This window comes from Eurytemora carolleeae, unplaced genomic scaffold (genome assembly GCF_000591075.1).
Source record: "Eurytemora carolleeae unplaced genomic scaffold, Eaff_2.0 scaffold1560, whole genome shotgun sequence".
In the NCBI taxonomy this organism is placed as follows: Eukaryota; Metazoa; Arthropoda; class Copepoda; order Calanoida; family Temoridae; genus Eurytemora; species Eurytemora carolleeae.
In genome coordinates, this window is record NW_019397453.1 from 1 (window position 1) to 22,316 (window position 22,316).

A 22,316-nucleotide genomic window follows, 5' to 3' on the forward strand; every position below is an offset into this window, starting at 1 on the left:
GAAGAATACAGATATATTAGACAGGTGAAGAATACAGATATATTAGACAGGTGAAGAATACAGATATATTAGACAGGTGAAGAATACAGATATATATTAGACAGGTGAAGAATACAGATATACTCTGTGACTCATCTCACTATGAAATGTTAAAGAGAATTAAGAGAACTGACCAAACTTTGTTTAGGATTTAAATCATGTGTCAAAGGTTTATAGTTTTCAAAGAGAACTCATGGATTGTAAATATTCAATGAAAGGTTTTAAAAATAATATTCACGGTCCTTTCAAAACGGTGCAGAGCCTGAAAGGGACTGTAGACTCTAAATATAGAGTGTTAATTGTCTCATTCACAACGATAACCCTGTTAGAGTCGTTTATTGGATCTGCAATGACAAAACATCGACGCTTTTCTAATCAGAAGACTTAAAGTGCCTCAACTTTTGTACCTTACAGAGAACCGCGATAAAAATTATCAAATTTCAAATAAAAAATAGTTTTGCTAAGACAAAGGTATCGTAATCATTTTTCAGAGAGAATACCATAATGAAATCATTTTTCAGAGAGAATACCCTAGCGTAATCATTTTTCAGAGAGAATACCATACCGTAATCATTTTTTAGAGAGAATACCATAACATAATCAGTTTTCAGAGAGAATACCATAATGTAATTATTTTTCAGAGAGAATATCATAATGTAATCATTTTTCAGAGAGAATACCATAGCGTAATCATTTTTTAGAGATAATACCATAACGTAACCATTTTTCAGCGAGAATACCATAACGTAATCATTTTTCAGAGAGAATACCATTCGGCAGAGAACTTAAATAAAACAATGCCCTCGTCTAAATATAGAGATGGTCGTCATGATCAAGAAGAACTAGATTATGAAGATGCACTGGATGATGCACATGATGTTCCTGATTATAAGGATCATGAAGAATATGACCTTGATTTCAAAGATGACGATGACAACGTTTTCCTGGATTCCAGCAGTTCTACAATAGTATTATCAGGTAAAAAACAAGTTCACTTCATAAGTTTCACGTCAGATTTGTATCTTATATTTTTTTGATCAAAACTCCTTTTTATGACGAGCTATAAATATGTTTGAATTTCTAAAATGTAAACGAATAAATTTGTATTTCTAAAACTCGTGCATAAAATCAAAACTAAAAGAGCTACAAGGTCTCTAAGTCGAATAAATTTTAACTTCTTTTCTGTCTAGCTCATTGTGTGTCCTGATCATCTATTCTACTAATACATATTTAAAAAACGTTGATGTAAAATATGGATTGCGCAAAATTGTAAAAATATAATTTTTTAAAATTGGACTTTTTCGTTTTCATGGATGTACTAAACTTTTCTTGGAATAATGAATAAAAATTGGGCCCGATCGGTTTAGCAGTTTTGGCGTTTATTGGATAAAACAAACCAAGACAGGAACAAGCCAAATTTTATGGTATATAAATTACAAGAACTTCTCTAGAAGGGGTTGGTTCATTTGGTGTACCGTCCCGCTTTTGCCTAATATATTCTGTATGTGTACTGTACAGCTAGCTCTAGCTGGTAAGATCGATGTCGGTGCGGTTTCTAAAATGAACAGGACTTAACTGTGAATTACTATTGGTTGCATCTTAACCACCCAAAGCTATAAATTTCCTAATAATAGTTTTTTCTTTATTATTTTAGGTAGCAGCTCAGAAAGTGAAGATTCCAGCATGGTTTAAACAAATTTATTTTCATCAGAAACAATAACAAAATTGTTAAAATAGTTTTTTTTATGTATTACATGCGTAAATAGACATTCTAAAATCATGCATGAAAATAATTTGAATAGATTATCAAAATATGAAAATAAATGCCTGTTCGATATACTATACTATGTAAACACATTTTTGAGCCTCCAAACTTGATTTAACAATTTTGTAACTGCATTTGCTGCCAGATCGAAGCTAGATTTTAAAATTGATGAATTGGAACCGTTTTCACCTTTTCCAAGAAGATGATTTGGAATTTGTTGATCTTCAAGATCAGTTTCGTCTGGTTTAGCAATATCACCGTCTGTTGATTTCAATTTTGCGGATTTTTCAGCTGATTCTGCATCAGTTGATATTAGGTCAATGTCAGCTGTTTCTAATTCATCTTTATCTATTTTATCATCATCAACCAGTGTAGTGCATGTGATAGAACCATTCAAAACATTTATTTTCGATGTTTCAGTCTGGTAAGGTCGTCTTCTTCTCAATTCATACCCTGTTAACACCAGAAACTTTCAAATATGCATTTGAGTTTAAGAGACTTTTGTTATAATTTCCATTGACCCTCAGCTACCCTCAGGGACATGGTCGAATCCCAACAGTGCCTTTGAACCCTTGACTAATCAATATTGTCAAATGTACAATCAATTTTCACACTTGAGAAGCGTTTCATTCTGTCAAGGCTATCGTAGTGAATCGAATATGCCACTCTATAAATGGGGAGTCGTTTAAAATCACGTATTTAGTCCCTTCAATGTTTTTTTAATTTAAAGAATTTATACCGTTGACTGATATGACAGGAATAGAAAATTGCTGATTTCATGTTTTTAAATGTTTATTCATGGTAACATTTCTAGGTTGTTAAAAAAAAGGTGAAATAAGTTTGATTTTGTGATTTTATTCTCCCGATCAACGAAATAACTGATCTTAGTTTTACTGACATTTGTTGAGCAACTTGAATTTCAGAGGGAGGATAGTTTCTTATCCTCCCTCTAGAGCGACTATAAATTTCTTATCCTCCCTGTTATTAGGACTTATTCTTCTTAGTTAATCCCCCAAAAGTTAAAACCTAAAAATCATATTGTCTTTTCTTAATTAGACGCTGAACAGTACGAAAATATTATTTTTAAAGGTTTGGCCAATCTTTACTAGTCCCTTTACTTGTCCCTGATAGTTTAAGATTTAGATTTTTAAATTTTGTTTTTTTTCTGATATTCATTCCTTTGTCACTTTCTGGGCTCCATCGAACTCCATCATTGTGCAGAGTTTCTACAACTCTCACAGCTTTAACTAAAGAAAAATATATAAATGATATTTTCTCCATACAGCCGACTTCAATACATGTGCCAACTGCCAGCACAATGTGCTAAATTTTAGAATAGATCTTTTTAAAATAACTTATACTATTTAATGAATTAAAATTAAACAAAAAATATTAATAAAGTTTACGAAATTTACAAAAATTAATTAGACTTTTCGATTATTTTGATCCTCAGACACACCTTTAAAAATTAGCTTCTTTGTCTGCCTAACTTCAAATAATGAATAATATGAAAGGCTGGGCAATGTTTTCTTAACGAACGGTAAGTTTTGGAAAATTGACGTTAACGATCACGAATCATTCAGAACTGAGCTAAGAACGAATGGCTTACTGAAAAGTTGGTAACGGTCGATTTTTTATATTAACGTACATCAGTTAACAAACTGCTTACAAAATTCGAACGTGTCCAATGTTAATTATCAATCACTTACAGAAATTTGACGGTATGAGTCCCTTTAACACAAAGTATTTCTGACCTATATCTTGTATTTTTGCGTTCTCCTCTGCCTCTGCTTGACCTTGTGCTTGAAGGCCCTGTTGACCTTGTAATTGAAGGCCCAAATGACCTTCATGCACCGCCTTAGTTCTATCCTCGATATATTCCAGGCGAGCCAAATCATGCATTCGTTTCAAGGCAATTTCTCCGGCTCCGCCATCTTTGAACAACTGAATACATTTAAAATTAGTTGATATTTTATAATGGATTAATTGCTGTAAGAACATTTTTTATTCTTTATAAAAGGGAACATTACAACCGTTTTAAAAATAAAAATGTAAAATTAAGCTTTGTTAAATCTATAAAATTTAACGGGGCTGACCCTCCACTGTAAGCTTTTATATAAAAAAAGATTTAAAGCTTGTTTTTTATTAAAGAGAACGTTTAAAAATTTAAAAACTATGCTGAAGTACCGTTTAACTAAGTATTCTGGTCGTAATTAAGAATTTTAGAAGAAAAATTGTATATTTATATGCAAGATGGGCTTTAAATAAACTTCAATTAAGGATGCCATTCAAAGGTGTCTTCTGAGGTGTTGAGTTGTAACTAATTGTTCATTAGGACTTGATTGAAAAATTAGTTTTATGATAAAAAGGATGGTTAAACAATTTTAAAACTATGCTGAAGTGCTGTTTAGATTAGGAATTTTGTCATAATTACGAGTTTTACAAGTGTGCCTGCGAGAAAAAAATAGTATATTTATATGCAAGATTGACTGGTGAGTGGTGACTGGATCAGTTACTATATTCTCTACAAACCTACCAGTAACTTTATGAATTTTACAGAAAAAATATTAATTTTTATCACAGAAATGATTCTGGGCCTCAGGGACTTCATATGACTGGTTCTTTGCTTAGCTGTTTTCTTAAATCAAAAGCCAAGATATTATGTATATTTTCAAATAGGTAAACTAGGTAAACTTTTCCTTTAATGATGATTAAAGGAATGGAGTCTTCGTCACAAACTCTGATTTTCTAATTTCTATATCTTTCCAATCCAATGTTGTATGATCTTATATATTTCAAACTATGAGTTCTTGTTAGACCAAATCATATAAGTTAGAAATATTAAATGTTTACATCATCAGATTGCAAAGATAAATGGCTTAGAAAATTTGAGTTTGTGGCAAAGACTCCATTTCTTTATTTACCTTGTTTTACCTGTTTATTGTTACCAAGTTGAGAACCTATTGTACTCTGGATTTTAACAATATTCTCATCTTCCCTTGATGTTCCATAAATACCCCACATTTTAATTTCTGAGTTAAAAGGACATTTTTAATAAACTAAGAATATCAATATTTGAAATAACTTAACCTAATAACTTAACTATAGTAAGTTATTTATATCAGCTATTAAGTGAAATGGGGTTATTTCCACTGCAAAGTTGATGTGCATTGCATCATCATCTCATGTTCAATTTACTATATTGAAAGTCATAAATTGAGTCTAAAAGTCGACTTCGACTATTCCAGAGTTTTTTGATTATCACTGCATATGACTTAGGTAAATTATACCAGGTTGCAAAATAGTAGGGACTAGAAAACTATACTTTGAGGCAGGTGTTTAGTTCTTTAACATTGAACCCGTTAAAATGGTGAGAGATAACTAAATATTCTTATTGTGCTAAATCCAAGAAATTCAAATCAACCCCCCCCCTTTACCCTCCCTCAACACTACTGGAAGATTAAGTACCCCCCCCCCTTCTCTCCCTTAAAATATCGGTCACTTGATAACTTATACGCATTTAAAGTTTCCAAAATTATAACAAGACAATGCGCATTTAAGAGCTTGCATAAATTTGTAAATTTATCTTTGTTTTTGTCTTTAAACACATATTATAAATGCATAATAACAGCAGTTTAAAAAAAGTATAGCTTTCAAAATCAAATTAAACAAAGTTATTTCAAAAGAAATTAATACAACCAATCATGATACGACCTACAACATCTAGTTTGCTTTTCCCTCCTTTAATTTCTCAAATATTAAAAAATTAGAGGAAAATAGAGTTGGGCATTGTTATTATCGTTAATATCCGATTTTTAAACATTTAGGCTTTTTATGGTTACTGAAAGGGAGTGACTTGCTAGGCATGATGGTGGTTGAGTTGAGAGTGCAGTTTTATAGAGAAAAATTTTAAGATTCATTAAGACGTTTTTACGGTGCATAATTGCTAAGTAAATGCGCAAACTCGATCTTTTAAATTCTCCCAGATTGTTCATCTTGGAGGTTACATTTTAAGAATCGGTTTATTAAAAACTATTTAATAACGCCGAAGAAAAAGGTAACACAAATGCTACAGTAAACTAATAAGTTGTTTAGGAACACATTTTTCAATATATTGTCTCTTTGGCCTAGAGCTACAGTTTGGCCTGTACATTTTTCTAAATTTTTATTTCCTTAACTGTAGTTGTACTTTAAATAAAACTTTTCATTTGGGTTATAAAAACAAATTGTATGCCAGGAGTGTCAAATAAGTGGTGTTTTTTTTCATTAAGAGCTAAAATATCCGTTTATGATTTATAAAAGCGCTAGCTGAAGTGCCCAGTGTTGCCCGTGGGTTTAAAAAAATCGAATTTTGAAAAAAATTTCGATTTTTGAAAAAAAAAATTGAATATTTTAGCCTTTTTTTAACTCACAGGTTTCGAATGGGTTTCCAAAATAAAATTCAGTCATTTTGGTCCAGCCGTTTGGTCAGCTGTAAGCTAATAATTATACATAAATTATACAATAAATGTATATAATACATACTTAATATAATAATACATAAATCTATATTAGCGAAGAGCTTTTATTATGTAGATAAATGCTTGATTTGACAATTAAGATATAATTCTTGTTTGAAAGAATAATCTTAATTTTTGTTATTTTTGGATATTGGATATATATATTGTTGGTTGAGCTCTCTGGTCTCTATTTCACTACCCAATCATCAGGATTTGATGGAGCAGTATTCATAATCTAAAGATTCATGGTTCAAGCCCCGTCAACTGCAAAATCAAATCTGATGAATAGAGCCATACTGATGAGTCCTAATAGGACGAAACCCTGTGTCTATGGATATATATATCAGTTTTTAACTTCACATTTTTATTAAAAAAAGAATTATACTTAACATAATGTTTCACGTCTATCATGACGATCCTCAGTAGTTACAATTCTTTGAACAAGCTCTAATGTAATGTTAGTATACGGTGAATCTTCATCTAAATTCTAACGCCAGAGATGCGCCAGATGTCTGTTTATCATTTGTGTTATTGCTTACAATCTTTATTATTGTTGATACGCAAATACTAGTTCTTCAGCAGTCCAAAAACGTCACAGAAAAGTGTATGGAAACCTTATCGCCCCCTCCTTGTATTCAATTCTCCTTGTTGTACCCTATCTATGCGAGTTTATTGAGCACAATGAAACTGAAGTAACTTTCAAATAAATTCAGTACACTTGTACGCACGTATTTATTTTGCAGATGTTATTCACAAGGTGAATGTGAGTTGTGATACAGGTTCCACGGGTATGCCATCATGGCAAAAAATAAGTATTTAAATATATAAGAGACTCCACTCCATTCATCGAGCTTTTAAGTGCGGGTGAAAGGTAATTTCCTAGGGAAGGAGTTTTGGTTCCCCGCCCTCTTCATTAAAAAAATGTACATGAAATGTATGTACCTTATAAGAATAAAAAGATTTAAGTTAAAAAATTAAGGTTAATATATTAAATCGAATAATCGGTAATTTCCTAGAGAGCGATTTTTGGACTCCCCCCCCTTTCAATTTTGTACNAGGTCTCCTCTTTATCTATGCTTAAAAAACCTATGTATCTATGTTTAGGACTTCAAGTACCTATGTTAAGGACTCCTATATATCTCTGTTGTATTACTTATTTTTCGTTTTTTCCAATACTTTGGTATATTCCTAGAGAACGATTTTTGGACCCCCTCCTATCAATTTTGTACATAACCACTTTTTCAACAATTTTCAATTAATAAATAATTTATTTAGGGTTAGGTTACATCAAAATGAGGGGGGGGGATCCAAAAATCGTTCTCTAGGACAGACCCAAATAATCTTGTATCTTAAGTATTCATCAAGATATAATAAGAAGGAAGTTTTTTTAAGTTGTAAAAAAGCAAAGCAGCTTCTAAAAAAACTGAAGAAAAAATCGGAAAGCTATTACAGCACTTAATTTATGATCTTAAGTGCTTGTACCCCATGACTATTGACCAATTAATGATTAGATTAGGCCTATAAAAGTAAAAAATGTAATCTGACTTTAAAAGTTTATCGATATTCTCTTTTTTAAAATATATTAAGAATTTTTTCAAGTCCAAGTTTTGAATGAAATTGCATTACTTTTAATACTCGATTTAAATTCCTTTACATAGATGCATTTTTAGAGATTTTACCCTTTAAATCCCACTGTATGTAGTTTAAGTGGCTGGAGTCTGAATGAAAGGTTTGGATCGATATTATGTAAACTAAGGAATATCCTCTATTTATGCAGATTCAACAATTTTCAAGAATGTAAACAACCTCCATGGTCCACTCTCCAGTTCGTGATAACCTGTTCTGCACTACACATGTACACATGTACACATGTACACATTACACATTACACATGTTCTAATTACACATGTACCCATTACACTTGTTCACATTACACATGTACTCATTACACTTGTACACATTACACTTGTACACATTACACTTGTACACATTGCACATGTACACATTGCACATGTACACATTACACATGTACACTTTGCACATGTACACATTGCACATGTACACATTGCACATGTACACTTTGCACATGTACACTTTGCACATGTACACATTGCACATGTACACATTACACATGTACACATTACATACTTATACATTACACATGTACACACTACACATGTACACATGTACTCATTTTAGTTAGATTTCTTTCTTATTAGATTAGTATTAAATAAGCTTTAGCATCCATTTGAGATGCATCTCTATCTTTAGATTATACAACTGATCGATGGTACAGTCATACTTTGTTGTACACTACAAAATAGCATGACTGCGGGGTGGTATTCATATATTATACTAGTATCCGATATCTATGTTTACTATTATCCAATATCAATGTATATTAGTATCCAATATCAATGTTTACTAGTATTCAATATCCATGTTAACTGGTATCCAATATCCATGTTCCCTATTATCCAATATCAATGTATATTAGTACCCAATATCCATGTTTACTAGTATCCAATATCCATGTTCCCTTATTTATACTAGTATCCCATATCTATGTTTACTAGTATCCAATATCAATGTTTACTAGTATTCAATATCAATGTTAACTGGTATCCAATATCAATGTTAACTGGTATCCAATATCAATGTATATTAGTATCCAATATCCATGTTTACTAGTATCCAATATCAATGTTAACTGGTATCCAATATCCATGTTCCCTATTATCCAATATCAATGTATATTAGTATCCAATATCCACGTTTACTAGTATCCAATATCCATGTTCCCTTATGATCCAATATCCATGTTCCCTATTATCCAATATCAATGTATATTAGTATCCAATATCCACGTTTACTAGTATCCAATATCCATGTTCCCTTATGTTTACTAGTATCCCATATCCATGTTTACTATTATCCAATATCAATGTATATTAGTATCCAATATCCATGTTTACTAGTATCCAATATCAATGTTAACTGGTATCCAATATCCATTTTCCCTTTTATCCAATATCAATGTATATTAGTATCCAATATCCATGTTTACTAGTATCCAATATCCATGTTTGCTAGTATCCAATATCCATGTTCCCTTATGTTTACTAGTATCCCATATCCATGTTTATTATTATCCAACATCATTGTTTACTAGTATTCAATATCAATGTTAACTGGTATCCAATATCCATGTTTCCTAATGTTTATTAGTATCCAATATCCATGTTAACTAGCATGTAGTATACATGTAAATACTATTAGTGTGCTGTTTTCTTAAATTCTGTCTCATGTAAGTATATTAAGAATTGATAAAATGTTTAATTTTTTACTTTTCTTCCCAAATCTTTGAAACTCATTTCGAATTAATTCTTAAAAAATATGAAGTCCTGTAATTTTTCTTGCATAATGGTTTATTAGTATTTTCCCCTTAGAATAATTACATATAATCATTTATCATTATTCATGCAATATATTATACTATACATAATAATAATATATTAATAATATGTTTGAAGTATGTTATTGTCACTCTAACTCTGTCTAGTCTGTTTACTCCGCCCATATTATAGTTTGGCATAATATTATTTTAAAACTAAATATACCAGGTAGAACTGGACAAAGTTACGTTAATGTAACGTAGGTTTTCGAAAATTAATGGAAGAGTTCATTAACGAACGGCAAAAACCGTCAATTTTTAAATCATTTACGAAACGGATTAGCCGTTTTTGAAAAAAATTTACGGTTGAAAAGAAAACCAAAACGGATTTTTTTAATGGTGAATTTATTTTTTCTGCTAATTAATTGCATGAAACTTGTAAAAAAAAAGTTCTTAACGTATTTTTTTAAATATCATCTTCTGTGTTCAAAACCATTAACGATTTCATGAACCATAAACAAAATTTATTTTTCGGTGCTTTGCGCCATTTATACTATAATAGACTGTTAACGGTTGTGCTTTTAACGATTTCTTTTACCGTTAACAATTTTTTTGACGCTTCAGGCTGTTAACGCCGTTAATTCTGTATTAATGGTACCATTAATGGCTGGAGCCATTAATAGTGGTTGAAAATTTTCCGTTAACATTGTTAATAAAATTGAGATCGTTAACTAACGCTAACTTTTAAAAACTTGAAAATACCGTTGACGAACGAAACAATTAACCTTTAAAACTAACAGCTACCTGAGATTTTTTCTTAAAAACGGTTGGAACTCACCGATAATGACACGGTTTGAAAAAGTTTAAACGTGCCCAGCCCTAACAATAGGAAGACATTTTTTTGTTGGATTCCTGGACTCAAATACAAAAGTTTTGTCATGTCTGATAATCAAGAACATTTTTTTAGGAAACTAACATTTTGATAACTACATATTATTTTAATACATCTGATTATGATTTTTTTAAAATTCATTATAAAAAATCTTATTTAAAGGGAGTGTTTAGTGGAAAATGAAAGGTGGTATAGGCTAACGTCGAATCGAATTCGATGGTGATTGCTACTAATCTTATTTATATCTGCAGTTACATAGGAGCAACTCCTATCGAAGAACGTAGCGTCCATAAAAATTCACAAAATTGCATTATTCCACTCAGATCGTAATTAATTCCGTTAAATTTGAAATTAAATATAAAATTATTTATGATCTGTGAAGAATATTGCAATTCCGTGACTTTGTATGGACACTAACCTTCTTCGGTATGAGTCGTGTTTAACCATTTTCTCCTTTCAGACGTAACAGATAGAAATAAGATTAGTAGCGATCACCATCGAATTCGATTTGCGACGTTAGCCTATACCCCCTTTCGTTTTTCGTGAACGTTCTTTAAGGAGGGGAGCCAAAAGCTTCTTTCTTCCTATGATTGTGTCTGATTTTTTAAAAGAGGGGGGGGGAGGAAATCCCCCAAATTTCCAAAGCCGCCACTGATTTTCTAATTTTCTCTGTATCTGTATATTATATTGTCTTATATTCCCTGATTTAAGCTCAGCCGGTGTTATACAATATCTATCTATCTATCCTGTTTTCTATATACATATATATACCTGTATATACAGGCAGTAGTAGTGCCTGAACAGCTGATGCACCCACTGCCTGATAATTCTGTCATGTATAGAAGTAAACACGAATATTCCAAGATAACATGATTAAACTAAACATATTTTGAAATCTTGAAACTGACTAATCCCTGATAAGAATTCACATAAATCCGCAATATTTAATATTTCAAATATTTCAAATTTCAACGAATGCATATCAACAAATATTTCTTCACATTCAGAAAACATGATGTAGAAAAGCAGTTAGAACAACAACAACTGTTGAAGACCAGTCAAAATGTGAACTAGAGTGAAAAAAAACAAGTTTACAGTGGTGTACACTGTACAGTACAAATTCAAAATGGCGGATTTGAAAGGTGTGAGCGTCACAGATTTAAACGCTACATTGGAAGATCCGGAAGTGTTGGACGCGTTCCGTGAGTTCCTGAGGATAAAGCTGGATAACAACAAGAGCACAAATATTGACCTCAAAAAGAAGTTTGAGCAGTGGCTTGACTATGTGATAATTTGCAATAAGGTAATTGAGAACTTTTATTCGCAAATCATATTTTTTCTTAATCAAAATTACCTCGGGGAAAAAAGAACATGGGACATTAGTTTATCGTTTTTATGAAACAACCCAAATAAATTTCGTAAATTTACATAGGCGAAAAAAATACCATTGAAAAGTCGGCGGGGGGGGGGGTCTCCCAAAGAGGAATGGCTTTTTTATTTGAGATAACAAAAAATATACCCCCATTCCATTGAATAACTCTCAAAAAAAATGTTAAGAAACTATTTGGAAGTTTTCAAACATTAACACATTAAAGTATGAGAAAACCTGAATTCAACCAAACATACAAAGTTCTACAATTAGTTTCATTTAAATAATCTGGACTCACAATCTTTCATTTAATTAAATTTCACATTTTCCTGAATTAAAATTTAGCATAAATGCAATAGTTTAAAAAATGATTTTCAAGTTTTGAAGAAAGTTTTTTTTACGATTTTCATGACTTAAAAAATATGATTTCTAATTAAGAGTATTGGCTTTGAATCTTAAATTGTTTGATTTTTGTAAAAACATTTAAGAAACTGATCATTAGCCTCTCACTCAAATTCTCCAGTCACTTTATCTTCACAACATGATGGTGTAAATATTTGATTTGTTAAACTTTGAGTATTTGATCTAACAGAATTCATATTAACATCACAAAGATATAGTTAGTATAGTATAGTAGTTAGAATTAGACTTGAGGTGAGTAATCAGTTCCTTTTTAAGATAATCTGCTTTTAAGAGCGTTTTTCGCCCCATTTCCTTAACAATTTTAGCTTATCAGTTGCTCTGAAATTCACCATTTTTATTCATTTTTGCGGATTATTCTGGTATTATACATGAATTTTCAAAATTAATAAATACGACATATATTTGGCAACCTTGACGGTCCTTAATACAAGATGAATGATATCCTAGATATTTAGCCTGGCTGAGAAGGATATAGAGGATTGTATAAACCTGATATATAGGATATATATAGAATAATGATATCCTAGATATTTAACCTGACTGAGAAGGATATAGAAGATTGTATAAACCTGATATATAGGATATATATAGAATAATGATATCCTAGATATTTAGCCTGGCTGAGGAGGATGTAGAAGATTGTATAAACCTGATATATTGGATATATATAGTATAATGATATCCTAGATATTTAGCCTGGCTGAGGAGGATATAGAAGATTGTATAAACCTGATGGTTGAGGTCGGAGAGAGGTTTATTGCCAAACCTCCAGGAGGATATAATATAGGTAAAACTGCTGAGACTTGGTTGAACCGCTTAAACGTTCAACCACATATCTTTAGCTTGAACCGGCTCACAAGAGTAGTTCAGCTACTTCTCGCTTTTCATTAAATCTGATCTCTGAAGTAGTTAAAAGGTCTTATCGGGACTTTCATATCTTTTCATTATTTAGAAAAGCCCCCCCCCCCCGAATTTTCAGAAAAATTGAATTTATTGGACATAAGTATCAAAAATAACAGAACTTGTCAGTAAAAGTCCAATTTTTCAATTATCTCCGAATCTTGTAAAATCTCAATTTTATTTTTAAAAGTTTATAAATTTCTCCTTCATTCTTTTTTCTTTCTATTTCTGCCTTGCAGATCAAAGTTGGGAACATCAGAAGATCTATTTTTTTTGAAAAACTTAGGTCAAAGAAGTTTTTTGTTGAACAAATCTTTTAAGAAAAATTATATTTTTGGGGTAACGGTTGTTTTTTCTTATCAAAAACATTCCAAATAGTATTGTATTTGTTTATTGGTGTACTGGTACCCTTTCAATAGTTGGGATCCTTTTATTTCCTTTAAACATTACAAAGTTTTTTTTGACTTTAAGGAGACTCAAAAATCTAAGTTTAGAATATTTTGAAATTGTTTGCCCTTAAAGTTAGTTTTTCTAATACTGCAAAATATTGACTTTGAAAAAAGATATAATATTTAAAACTCGGCGTTGATGATGCTCCAGCCTCCAAACCTCACAGTGTAAAAATAGAGTTTAAAGTATTTTTCAAATAGTTTGTTAAACGAACAATTGGTTTTTCTTCGTTTAGGCTTATATCTTCTGTCAGAGACAATATTATGTATAATTTAATAACAAAAACTTTAAGAGAATATTCTTTTTATTTAATTTTAACTGCACCAAGTTTTTATGGAGTCTACTTAGAGTCAAAGAATCTTAAATGTGTAGACAAACTAATGACAATTTTCTTCATTATTTCTACAGAATAAACCCGCTTCGATAAATTTTAAAACAAAACCATTTTCACTTAAAAAAAATTATAAACAATTTAGGGTATTTCTTTCATTCATGATTATTCAAATCTTTAAAGGGTACCTATGTGAGTCATGGGTCACTTGAAATTACGTTTGGTGTTCCTTTAATATTTACTATTTTATTGTCTAGCTCTAGCAGGACAACTGAACAGGAAAGCATTGGAACAGCATTGTAAGGTAAGAACCAGCTTGTTGTAAAAATGGTATTAAATGTGTACAGCATAGTAGTTTATGTGTGATGCATATTCTTTTATTTTTTTATTTTTTTTTGTTGCACAGAATGTAGGAAATAAAATATAACGAGCTTACTCAAAAAGTTGTGAAATTTAAAGCAACCGATTTTTTCCCACAAACTATAATTTTCTAATCCATGTAAATTTTTGCAACCTGATCTTTCAAACCTAAATTATTTTATCTATCAGAATTCATATGTCTGAAATATCTAAGGTCTATGATATTGCAAATATAAACGGATTAGAAAATTAGAGTTAGTGGCAAAGATTCAACTCCAATAAAGCATCAACTAATCTTGGCTTCAAAAGGTTTTCTTTGGTCTCAAGACAAACTTTAAAAAAAACCGATATTCAGTGGTTTCTATTGTTGACTAAAATTTCTCAATAAAATTGAAAACTCGTTTATGATATGTCGATTTCTGAATTGCTTATGAGTTTTTTTCTGAATAGAATGTTACTTTTAATTTAAATAATAATTTTTTTGTTCAAGGAGATTGGCATTTTCGATAAAATAAATTTTTCATTTCATAATAATCAAAGAATGAACTCACACAATTCATTCGTCTTGTGGCACTTTTTTAATATTTAAAGTATGCTTATTTGGCGTTTAGAATTATACAACCGAAATATGAAGATACATTTATCAAGGTGTCATAATAAACATGATAATCAAGGAAAGACTAGAAAGTAAGTCTTAATTTTACAGGCTTTTCCCTATTTTGTCTACCTTCATTGCTATTTGCCCAATTGACGGTCAGAATTTGTAAAAGGAAAAATATAAATATTATTTCATTTTAAGAATGGAAACCTACATTTTATAAATCTCAAAACGAGGAGTTTCCAAAATCATTTTTTTGACGTTAAATAGTTTTAATAATATGCGAAGAAAAATGCGACAGAGATCCAAGACGCCCTACATAATTCCCATGTTTAAACCCTTGAAATGAAAAAATGTTGTGTTTTCAGGAATTAGGAGATAAAACAACTCTTGATCCTGACACAGGACTTCTCAGGTCAATATATAACCACAGCTCGCTTTGAGATCCTCTTTTATTTAATTAGTTTACAAATATTTTTTGGTTTCAATAATAAGAGAAAGTTTTAAATCGTCTTGACTTTTAATGGTTTGTACCGTTTGATAATAATCTTTTATTTTTATATCTAGACCTGTGTATCAAGCCAATTTATCTTGTTATATCTAGACCTGGTTATCTAGCTATTTATCTTGTTCTAGACCTGGTTATCAAGCTATTTATCTTGTTCTAGACCTGGTTATCAAGCTATTTATCTTGTTATATCTAGACCTGGTTATTAATCTAGTTATCATGTTATATCTGTACATAGTTATTAATTTCTTCTGTTGCATATAGACCTGGTTATCAATTTATCCTTAAATTTCTAGACCTGGTTATCAATTTGTCTTGTTATACATAGACCTGATTATCAATTTATCTTGTTTTATCTAGACCTGGTTATCAATTTATTCTTTTATATCTAGACTGGTTATCAATTTATCTTGTTATATTTAGACCTGGTTATTAATTTATCTAGTTGTATCTAGACCTGTTTATCAATTTATCTTGTTGTATGTAGACCTGGTTATCAATTTATCTTGTTGTATGTAGACCTGGTTATCAATTTATCTTGTTGTATCTAGACCTGGTTATCAAATTATCTTGTTGTGTCTAGACCTGGTTATCAAATTATCTTGTTGTATCTAGACCTGGTCATCAATTTATCTTGTTGTGTCTAGACCTGGTTATGAATTTATCCTGGATGGTTTATCGAAGAAGCATGATATATTCCGGAAGACTGTGCGCCCTAGAACTGCTCTTCATGCGCTTTTATGCACACTTTCCTGATAGGGAAGGAACCAAGTTGAACCTGCACAATTACCAGTGAATATTAAACTCAGCAGTGATATTTATAATGTACATATGTACGGTATATGTTCATGTACTGAAAGTCTGTACATAAGCTTACATGGAAAGCCATACATCACAAAAATGCATATATATACATGGTTGAATTTAATCTTGTGAAATTACAGCAGTAAACCTGTAATTAAAAGGACTTTAATTTTAAGGGACCCTCCGTTCATAATTTTAAGGGACCCTCCGTTCATAATGATGCCTAGCAGATTTTAAACCTTTATTTGAGGAACAAAGCAAGGAGGAAGATAAGTAAATTTTGTCCATTTTTTTCTTTGTTGCTTTCGTTAGGAAACTGATAATAATTGTTGACAAATTACGATCAATTCTCAGACAAAAAAAACCAGGATATTTCAATTAGTTAAATTCAAGAAAGATTCAAAGGGTTCCGTTAATGTTCAAGACATGCCAATCTTTTTTAAGGTCACGTAGAAAAGGTTTTGACTGTTAAATTTGTATAAATTCATCCAATGCAACATGTGATCTTCAAGATAAATATTTGAATACCTCAAACATCATCATCAACAATATTTTAGATAATGTTACCAAAAATTTATAATCATTGCTGATCTACATCTTACCGTCATGTGCAGCTTTAAATAAAAACAGTTCAGTTCCTTAATTGTAAATAGAAATGCAGAATTTTGTTGATTCTTAAATATGATTTATGAAACGTATATTAATTGATCTCAAATAAATATGATTAATGTTTCTAAATGTAATTATTTTTACACAATTATTAAATATTCGTAGTAAGTGTGAACTTGAATTGTTACTTATTTTTCACTTCTTTTTCTTGATCAAAAATGGAATTTATCTTCTATTTAAATTTTAAACCTGGCTTTGTTCGTTTTTTTATTTGAAAACAAATATACTCGTAGTGTATTCATATATATTTGAAGATTATCTTATGCCAACCTTTAGATTTCCAATCCTTTGCTTTTATTTGTATTTTCAATGTTTTTTATTCATGGCACAACTTTCTGAACAAAGTTAAATAATTTCTCACAAAACATATCTGTATCCCCGAAATCTCGCCTGAAATTAAAACAAATTATATTGCCTCTGGTCCACACATTTGAACTGTCAGGCTAAATCGCTAACCTTTTTAGCCTTACTAATTGTTTTAATCCCTCCTAAGAATTGTCCACCTAACTTGTGTGACAAGACGCAAAAAATATTGGCCTAAAGCATTTTCTAATTATTTTTACTTGACCTAATAACATATACTCTTTAACTTAGGATAATGCTTAATTTATGCTTAATCTTTCCTATACTAAATCAAATCTGTCACAATTACAAATGTGTAACTGCTCTTTTGGATAGCTTAAATTGTTATTGTTTTGGAATAAGTTTCATTTTTTAGTTTTATGCGTGCAAACCACTAGTGTAAAGTTAAATTACACAATTTGATTTACTTTTTACTGTAGATGTTTTTTCACGATATATCTGTTCATCTGATCAGCATTTTAGGGCTTTTAAAAATATTCAAATGTTTGAAAGGAGTCAATTGTACATTGGTCAGTTTCATGTGTCCGGACGTGAAATAATGTCCAGGTCGTCCAAGTAGAGGCCAGAGGGTCACTTCTTGATCATTGGACACTCCCCCCCCCCCCTCAATATCAAATTATGGATGCATTGATAAATATCTGCTGAACGTAATCGTATAGTTAAATAAGTTTTTAAATATTGCAATACCACAAAATATCTTTAAACAATATACTTCGTCTCGAATGTCGTCTTCTTTTCAAAGAATTTAAAAACATTGATAAATTAACTTTTATCCCGGGCTCATTCAAAAGTTATGTACAGATTAGTCGTTTAAAATGTAAACGAATCTATTTATTATAATTAGATATTTTTAATTTAATGTTTACGACCTAAACACAGTACCCGGGCATTATTTCAGGCCCGACACTTTATCACGTGACACCAGATAAAGCATCCCCCCCCCGCCGGTTTTGCGCTGAAAATTAAAACAGCTTTTTTCACGGGGGCGGCTAATCCCACATTCCCCACATAGTCCCCCCTGATAGGTTCAATTTTACCTTAAGAGCTGCACGTATGCATCTCATTTTCAAGGGGGACCAGCTCAATTCTTCATATAGGTATATGCCCTCCCCCTGAATCTTCCTCTCATCTCTACCCTCCTCCCTATAGATTCCTCATAGGCGTGTACATAGGATTTTAGTCTGCCAGAAGCACGGCACGAAGCGCAGAATTTTTTTGCCCCCCTCCTTGCTCTGGCCTTAAAACTGCTATTATTCTATATCAATTGTCTTTCACATGTCCCCTATATAGCCCATTGTTGTCCCAATTGGAGGACTTTACAATTATACGTATCAATCTGTAGTTCTGTTATAATCTTTGAAGTCCTCATGAGTACAGTCTCCTGAGACTACTGCCCATTAATTAGTTCACTGTATAAGTCCCGATTCAAGGATTATATATCATAATGTTTCCTTCTGTTCTGTATTATACTCTCTGAAGTCCTGAATAGTCTCCTAAAGACGATCATTAGTCCTCCGTCCTCTTATTTTCCCAATTAATCCCTTTCCCAATTCCAATTAATGCATATAATGCATAAAGAGCTAAAATTCTTTATCAAATTGGGGGGAGGAGGAGATTTTGGATAAAGGGGAAATACTAAGGTAAAATTTGAAATTAAATGGTGAAGCCACCAGCGCCAAGAAAATGTTCAACTATCTTTTAAGGGGGAAAACACCCCTTGAATTGATATGCAGAGGGCAAGCTCTTTTTTTTCCCACCACAACTAATTATAACCTTTGCCGCATAAATCTCAAGGTGGGGCAAAAGTACAACTACCCGATGCCCCCCCCACCCTGTGTACGCGCCTGATTCCTCGCCATGTTCTATAGAGAAAATGTTCTTCTTTTTCTTCCGCCCGCTTTCTCCTGTTTGTTCCACCTCAAAGAGTTGCGTGTATAGTCGAGGTTTCGTGATCTTTGATAATTATTTAGCATCTGCAGACCGACTCAATCGGAATTTGGTACCCTGGTACCCTCCGGTTATATTATAATTCAATACTAACGGATAGAGCGGATATCACTAGAAACATATTTAATGTATAGATTGTCGTCGTTATATTTACAACAGTTCTTCCTAGTTGCAGTAATACGTTGCAAGGGGATGGGGAGAATCTATAGTCCCCCTCCCTACCCGCTTGATCGATGCCTAGATTTGGGTCTATTTGATCGCCAATTTGATTGGCGAGGATGGGGGGGGGGTAGGGGCATGCGCCCTCCAAATTCCATCCTAAGCAAAAGGAGGCACGTATTATCTTCGAGACAATGAGCTGGAAATTATGACATTATAAGAAAAAAGTATAAATGGTAAAAAATGTTTTTAAAAAATTCCAGTTATTTATCCATTTGTTTCACTTCAGGAAAATTGTTGAAAATTTCTAAATTAAATCTACATCTTTACCTGAAAATTTCTGATCCTGAGAAGAAAAGGTTAAAATTAATTGAATTTCAAGACAAAAAAAAATGAATTTAAACAATCATTATAATATGATTATATTTAAGATAAATATTTTACATAAAGATGCTGTTAACTGACTTTTATATGGAAAAAATAGCTAAAATCGTAGTTTAAACCCAAGCGCGGGTGAACGGCTAGAGTAACTATAATTCAAGTAATCTGGGCATCGCTGAGTTTCCATACTGTTCCCCCTGGACTGATTTGCCTTCAATTTTGATTGAAGACCACAGTATAGAACCACGGCAAATGTTCTAAGCCTGGTTTAAAAGTTCAAAGTCGAATGGCCAGTAATTAACTTTAAAGAGAAAGTTTGCAGTTTCCAGGCAAAGCTGGGTTCCTAAACTAGTTCATCATAAAACTCTGTTAGCAGAACAGATATTCTGTTTAGTAAAAGAATAGGTAAATTCTGTAGATTAAGTTTGTCTCAATATTGTGACTCTCTTCTCCAAAATAAAAATCATTAACTTATTACAGAAGAAAAAAGGATAAAATCGTATCGTGCAAGAAATTAGGTCAAACCCTATTATTAAATGAAAATTGCCAAATATTTTTTTTTCAGAAAATAACTAATTTTTTTTAAAATTCGAATAAAAAATTACCTTAAGCACACACTTAAACAAAAAATAGATTTATTTCCTATTTTATTCCTTTTTTCTTTCTTTCACTTTTGGTTTCCTTCTTTTCATTTCTTCATTCTCTCCTCCGTTGCCTCAGATAATGTGCTCCACCCTAGCTACGGGCATGAAAAAATTGCCATAATTTAATCGAGTTCATTTTTAATATTCATATTTAAGCCTTATTATAAATTCTTATCTATAATATCTATAAACATGGGAATTCAGTGACGAATTCGATATCGTCTTTTCAAAAAATTCTTTGAGTGATACCTACTGAGAAAGCTGTAATCTGTAAGAGTTTCGTCTGCTATGTTCAAAATTTGTTTGTTTATGTTTTGACTGCATACAGTTGTACTTAGTAAAATAAGAAAATTGCAGTATACAAACAGAGTAAACTTGTCCGTCTTCCCTGTTCATCTTGCGGAGACATTATAGACACATCTTTACAGTCTTTTTCCCTTTTCATAAAATAAACTCTTAGCAGACATAATAATATTATGGCTTTTGAAATTAGGTATTACAATGCTAATTCATAACAAAGACGATATCAAATTCGTCACTGAATTCCCATGTTTTTTGGGACACCCTGTATAACTCCTGTATGCCGAGTCCATTAACGCCTAATCCAATCAGGGTTCATTCATGTGTTTGTTGTCTATTATGAACCAAAAGAAATAGAATGGCGGTAACATCTATCTTTCTATCTATCTCATTTTTCAATTAGAGATATGAATATCAATTAAGAGCCAAACCTACAGTGATACAGATTAAACTGTGGAATAGGAAGACGACAGTTAAGCAATATGTCATGTGTAGATTTTCATGAATTGCTGAAAATAGTTTCTACCATGGTAGGTTGAAAATCAAATAATTAAGTGAAACGGGCCTGATATGGACACTGCCCAACTTGTATTCATTGGGCGATTTAGAAGAATGAGAATAAAAGTCGTCTTCCTATTCCAAAACCATACATAGCCGGGTCTCACTGTAAAAGTTTATTCATTTATATGTTTATTAACCCTTAAAACACGACATTTATTTAGATATATTTGCCAATATTTTTGGGGTTTATTCGCTGAATTTTGTATAAAATTACTGTGCAATTGTTAAAGTTAAATTGAATTGCATTGTACATTTCGATTAAAATATATTAAAATATATTCCTGTATGACTGTCATAAATAGAGTACTAAACCCCATATTTGTAAACCTGAACATACTTATATATATATATATACAGATTGAGTATTATTGATCGCACTAGCGAGTTGTATCTTTACGATGCACATTAAGGAATACATAGCATCGTATCAAGATTAATACAGACTGAAGTATTATAATAAAACATGGAATTCTAGAGCTAGTTGTATCTGTACAATACACATTAAGGAATACATATAGCATCATATCTTGATTGATACAGACTGAAGTATTATATTAAAACATGGAATTCTAGAGCTAGTTGTATCTGTACAATACACATTGAAGAATACATATAGCGTCATATCATATCTGGATTGATACAGACTGAAGTATTATTGTAAAACACGGAGTTCTAGAGCGAGTTGTATCTGTACAATACACATTAAAGAATATATATAGCGTCATATCTGGATTGATACAGACTGAAGTATTATAATAAAACATGGAATTCTAGAGCTAGGTGTATCTTTGCAATCACATTGAAGAATATATATAGCGCCAAATCTGGATTGATACAGACTGAAGTATTATAGTAAAACATGGAATTCTAGAGCTAGGTGTATCTTTACAATCACATTAAGAATATATATAGCGTCATATCTGGATTGATACAGACTGAAGTATTATAGTAAAACATGGA

The 22,316-nt window shown here is 31.4% G+C and overlaps 2 protein-coding genes and 1 long non-coding RNA gene across 6 annotated transcripts; 2 read left to right on the forward strand and 1 right to left on the reverse strand.

The window, feature by feature from the left end:
- The first annotated feature begins 10 nt into the window (after positions 1-10).
- LOC111714377 (uncharacterized) lies at positions 11-1,821 on the forward strand. The gene is made up of 2 exons (XR_002767963.1): positions 11-1,017; positions 1,694-1,821. It is a non-coding gene; the product is annotated as an uncharacterized LOC111714377 (long non-coding RNA).
- LOC111714376 (uncharacterized) lies at positions 1,724-4,842 on the reverse strand. 2 transcript variants are annotated; one of them, XM_023489469.1, is made up of 4 exons: positions 4,739-4,842; positions 3,559-3,748; positions 2,983-3,051; positions 1,724-2,257 (listed from the first exon to the last, which is right to left on the reverse strand). In XM_023489469.1, exons 1-4 carry the CDS (start codon positions 4,826-4,828, stop codon positions 1,884-1,886), a joined length of 723 nt encoding a protein of 240 aa, XP_023345237.1. In that variant the 5' UTR covers positions 4,829-4,842; the 3' UTR covers positions 1,724-1,883. The 2 variants fall into 2 exon arrangements, with proteins under 2 accessions (XP_023345237.1, XP_023345238.1); XM_023489470.1 differs by having other exon boundaries at positions 4,729-4,842.
- Positions 4,843-7,095: 2,253 nt separating this feature from the next.
- Positions 7,096-17,065, forward strand: LOC111714379 (uncharacterized). 3 transcript variants are annotated; one of them, XM_023489474.1, is made up of 6 exons: positions 7,096-7,174; positions 11,597-11,892; positions 13,069-13,168; positions 14,320-14,366; positions 15,389-15,435; positions 16,176-17,065. In XM_023489474.1, the coding sequence occupies exons 2-6, from the start codon at positions 11,716-11,718 to the stop codon at positions 16,282-16,284; spliced, it is 480 nt and encodes a 159-aa protein (XP_023345242.1). In that variant the 5' UTR covers positions 7,096-7,174; positions 11,597-11,715; the 3' UTR covers positions 16,285-17,065. The 3 variants fall into 3 exon arrangements, with proteins under 3 accessions (XP_023345242.1, XP_023345243.1, XP_023345241.1); XM_023489475.1 differs by lacking the exons at positions 7,096-7,174; positions 16,176-17,065 and adding an exon at positions 15,625-15,703 and having other exon boundaries at positions 11,522-11,892; XM_023489473.1 differs by lacking the exon at positions 7,096-7,174 and having other exon boundaries at positions 11,537-11,892.
- The last annotated feature ends 5,251 nt before the right edge of the window (positions 17,066-22,316 follow it).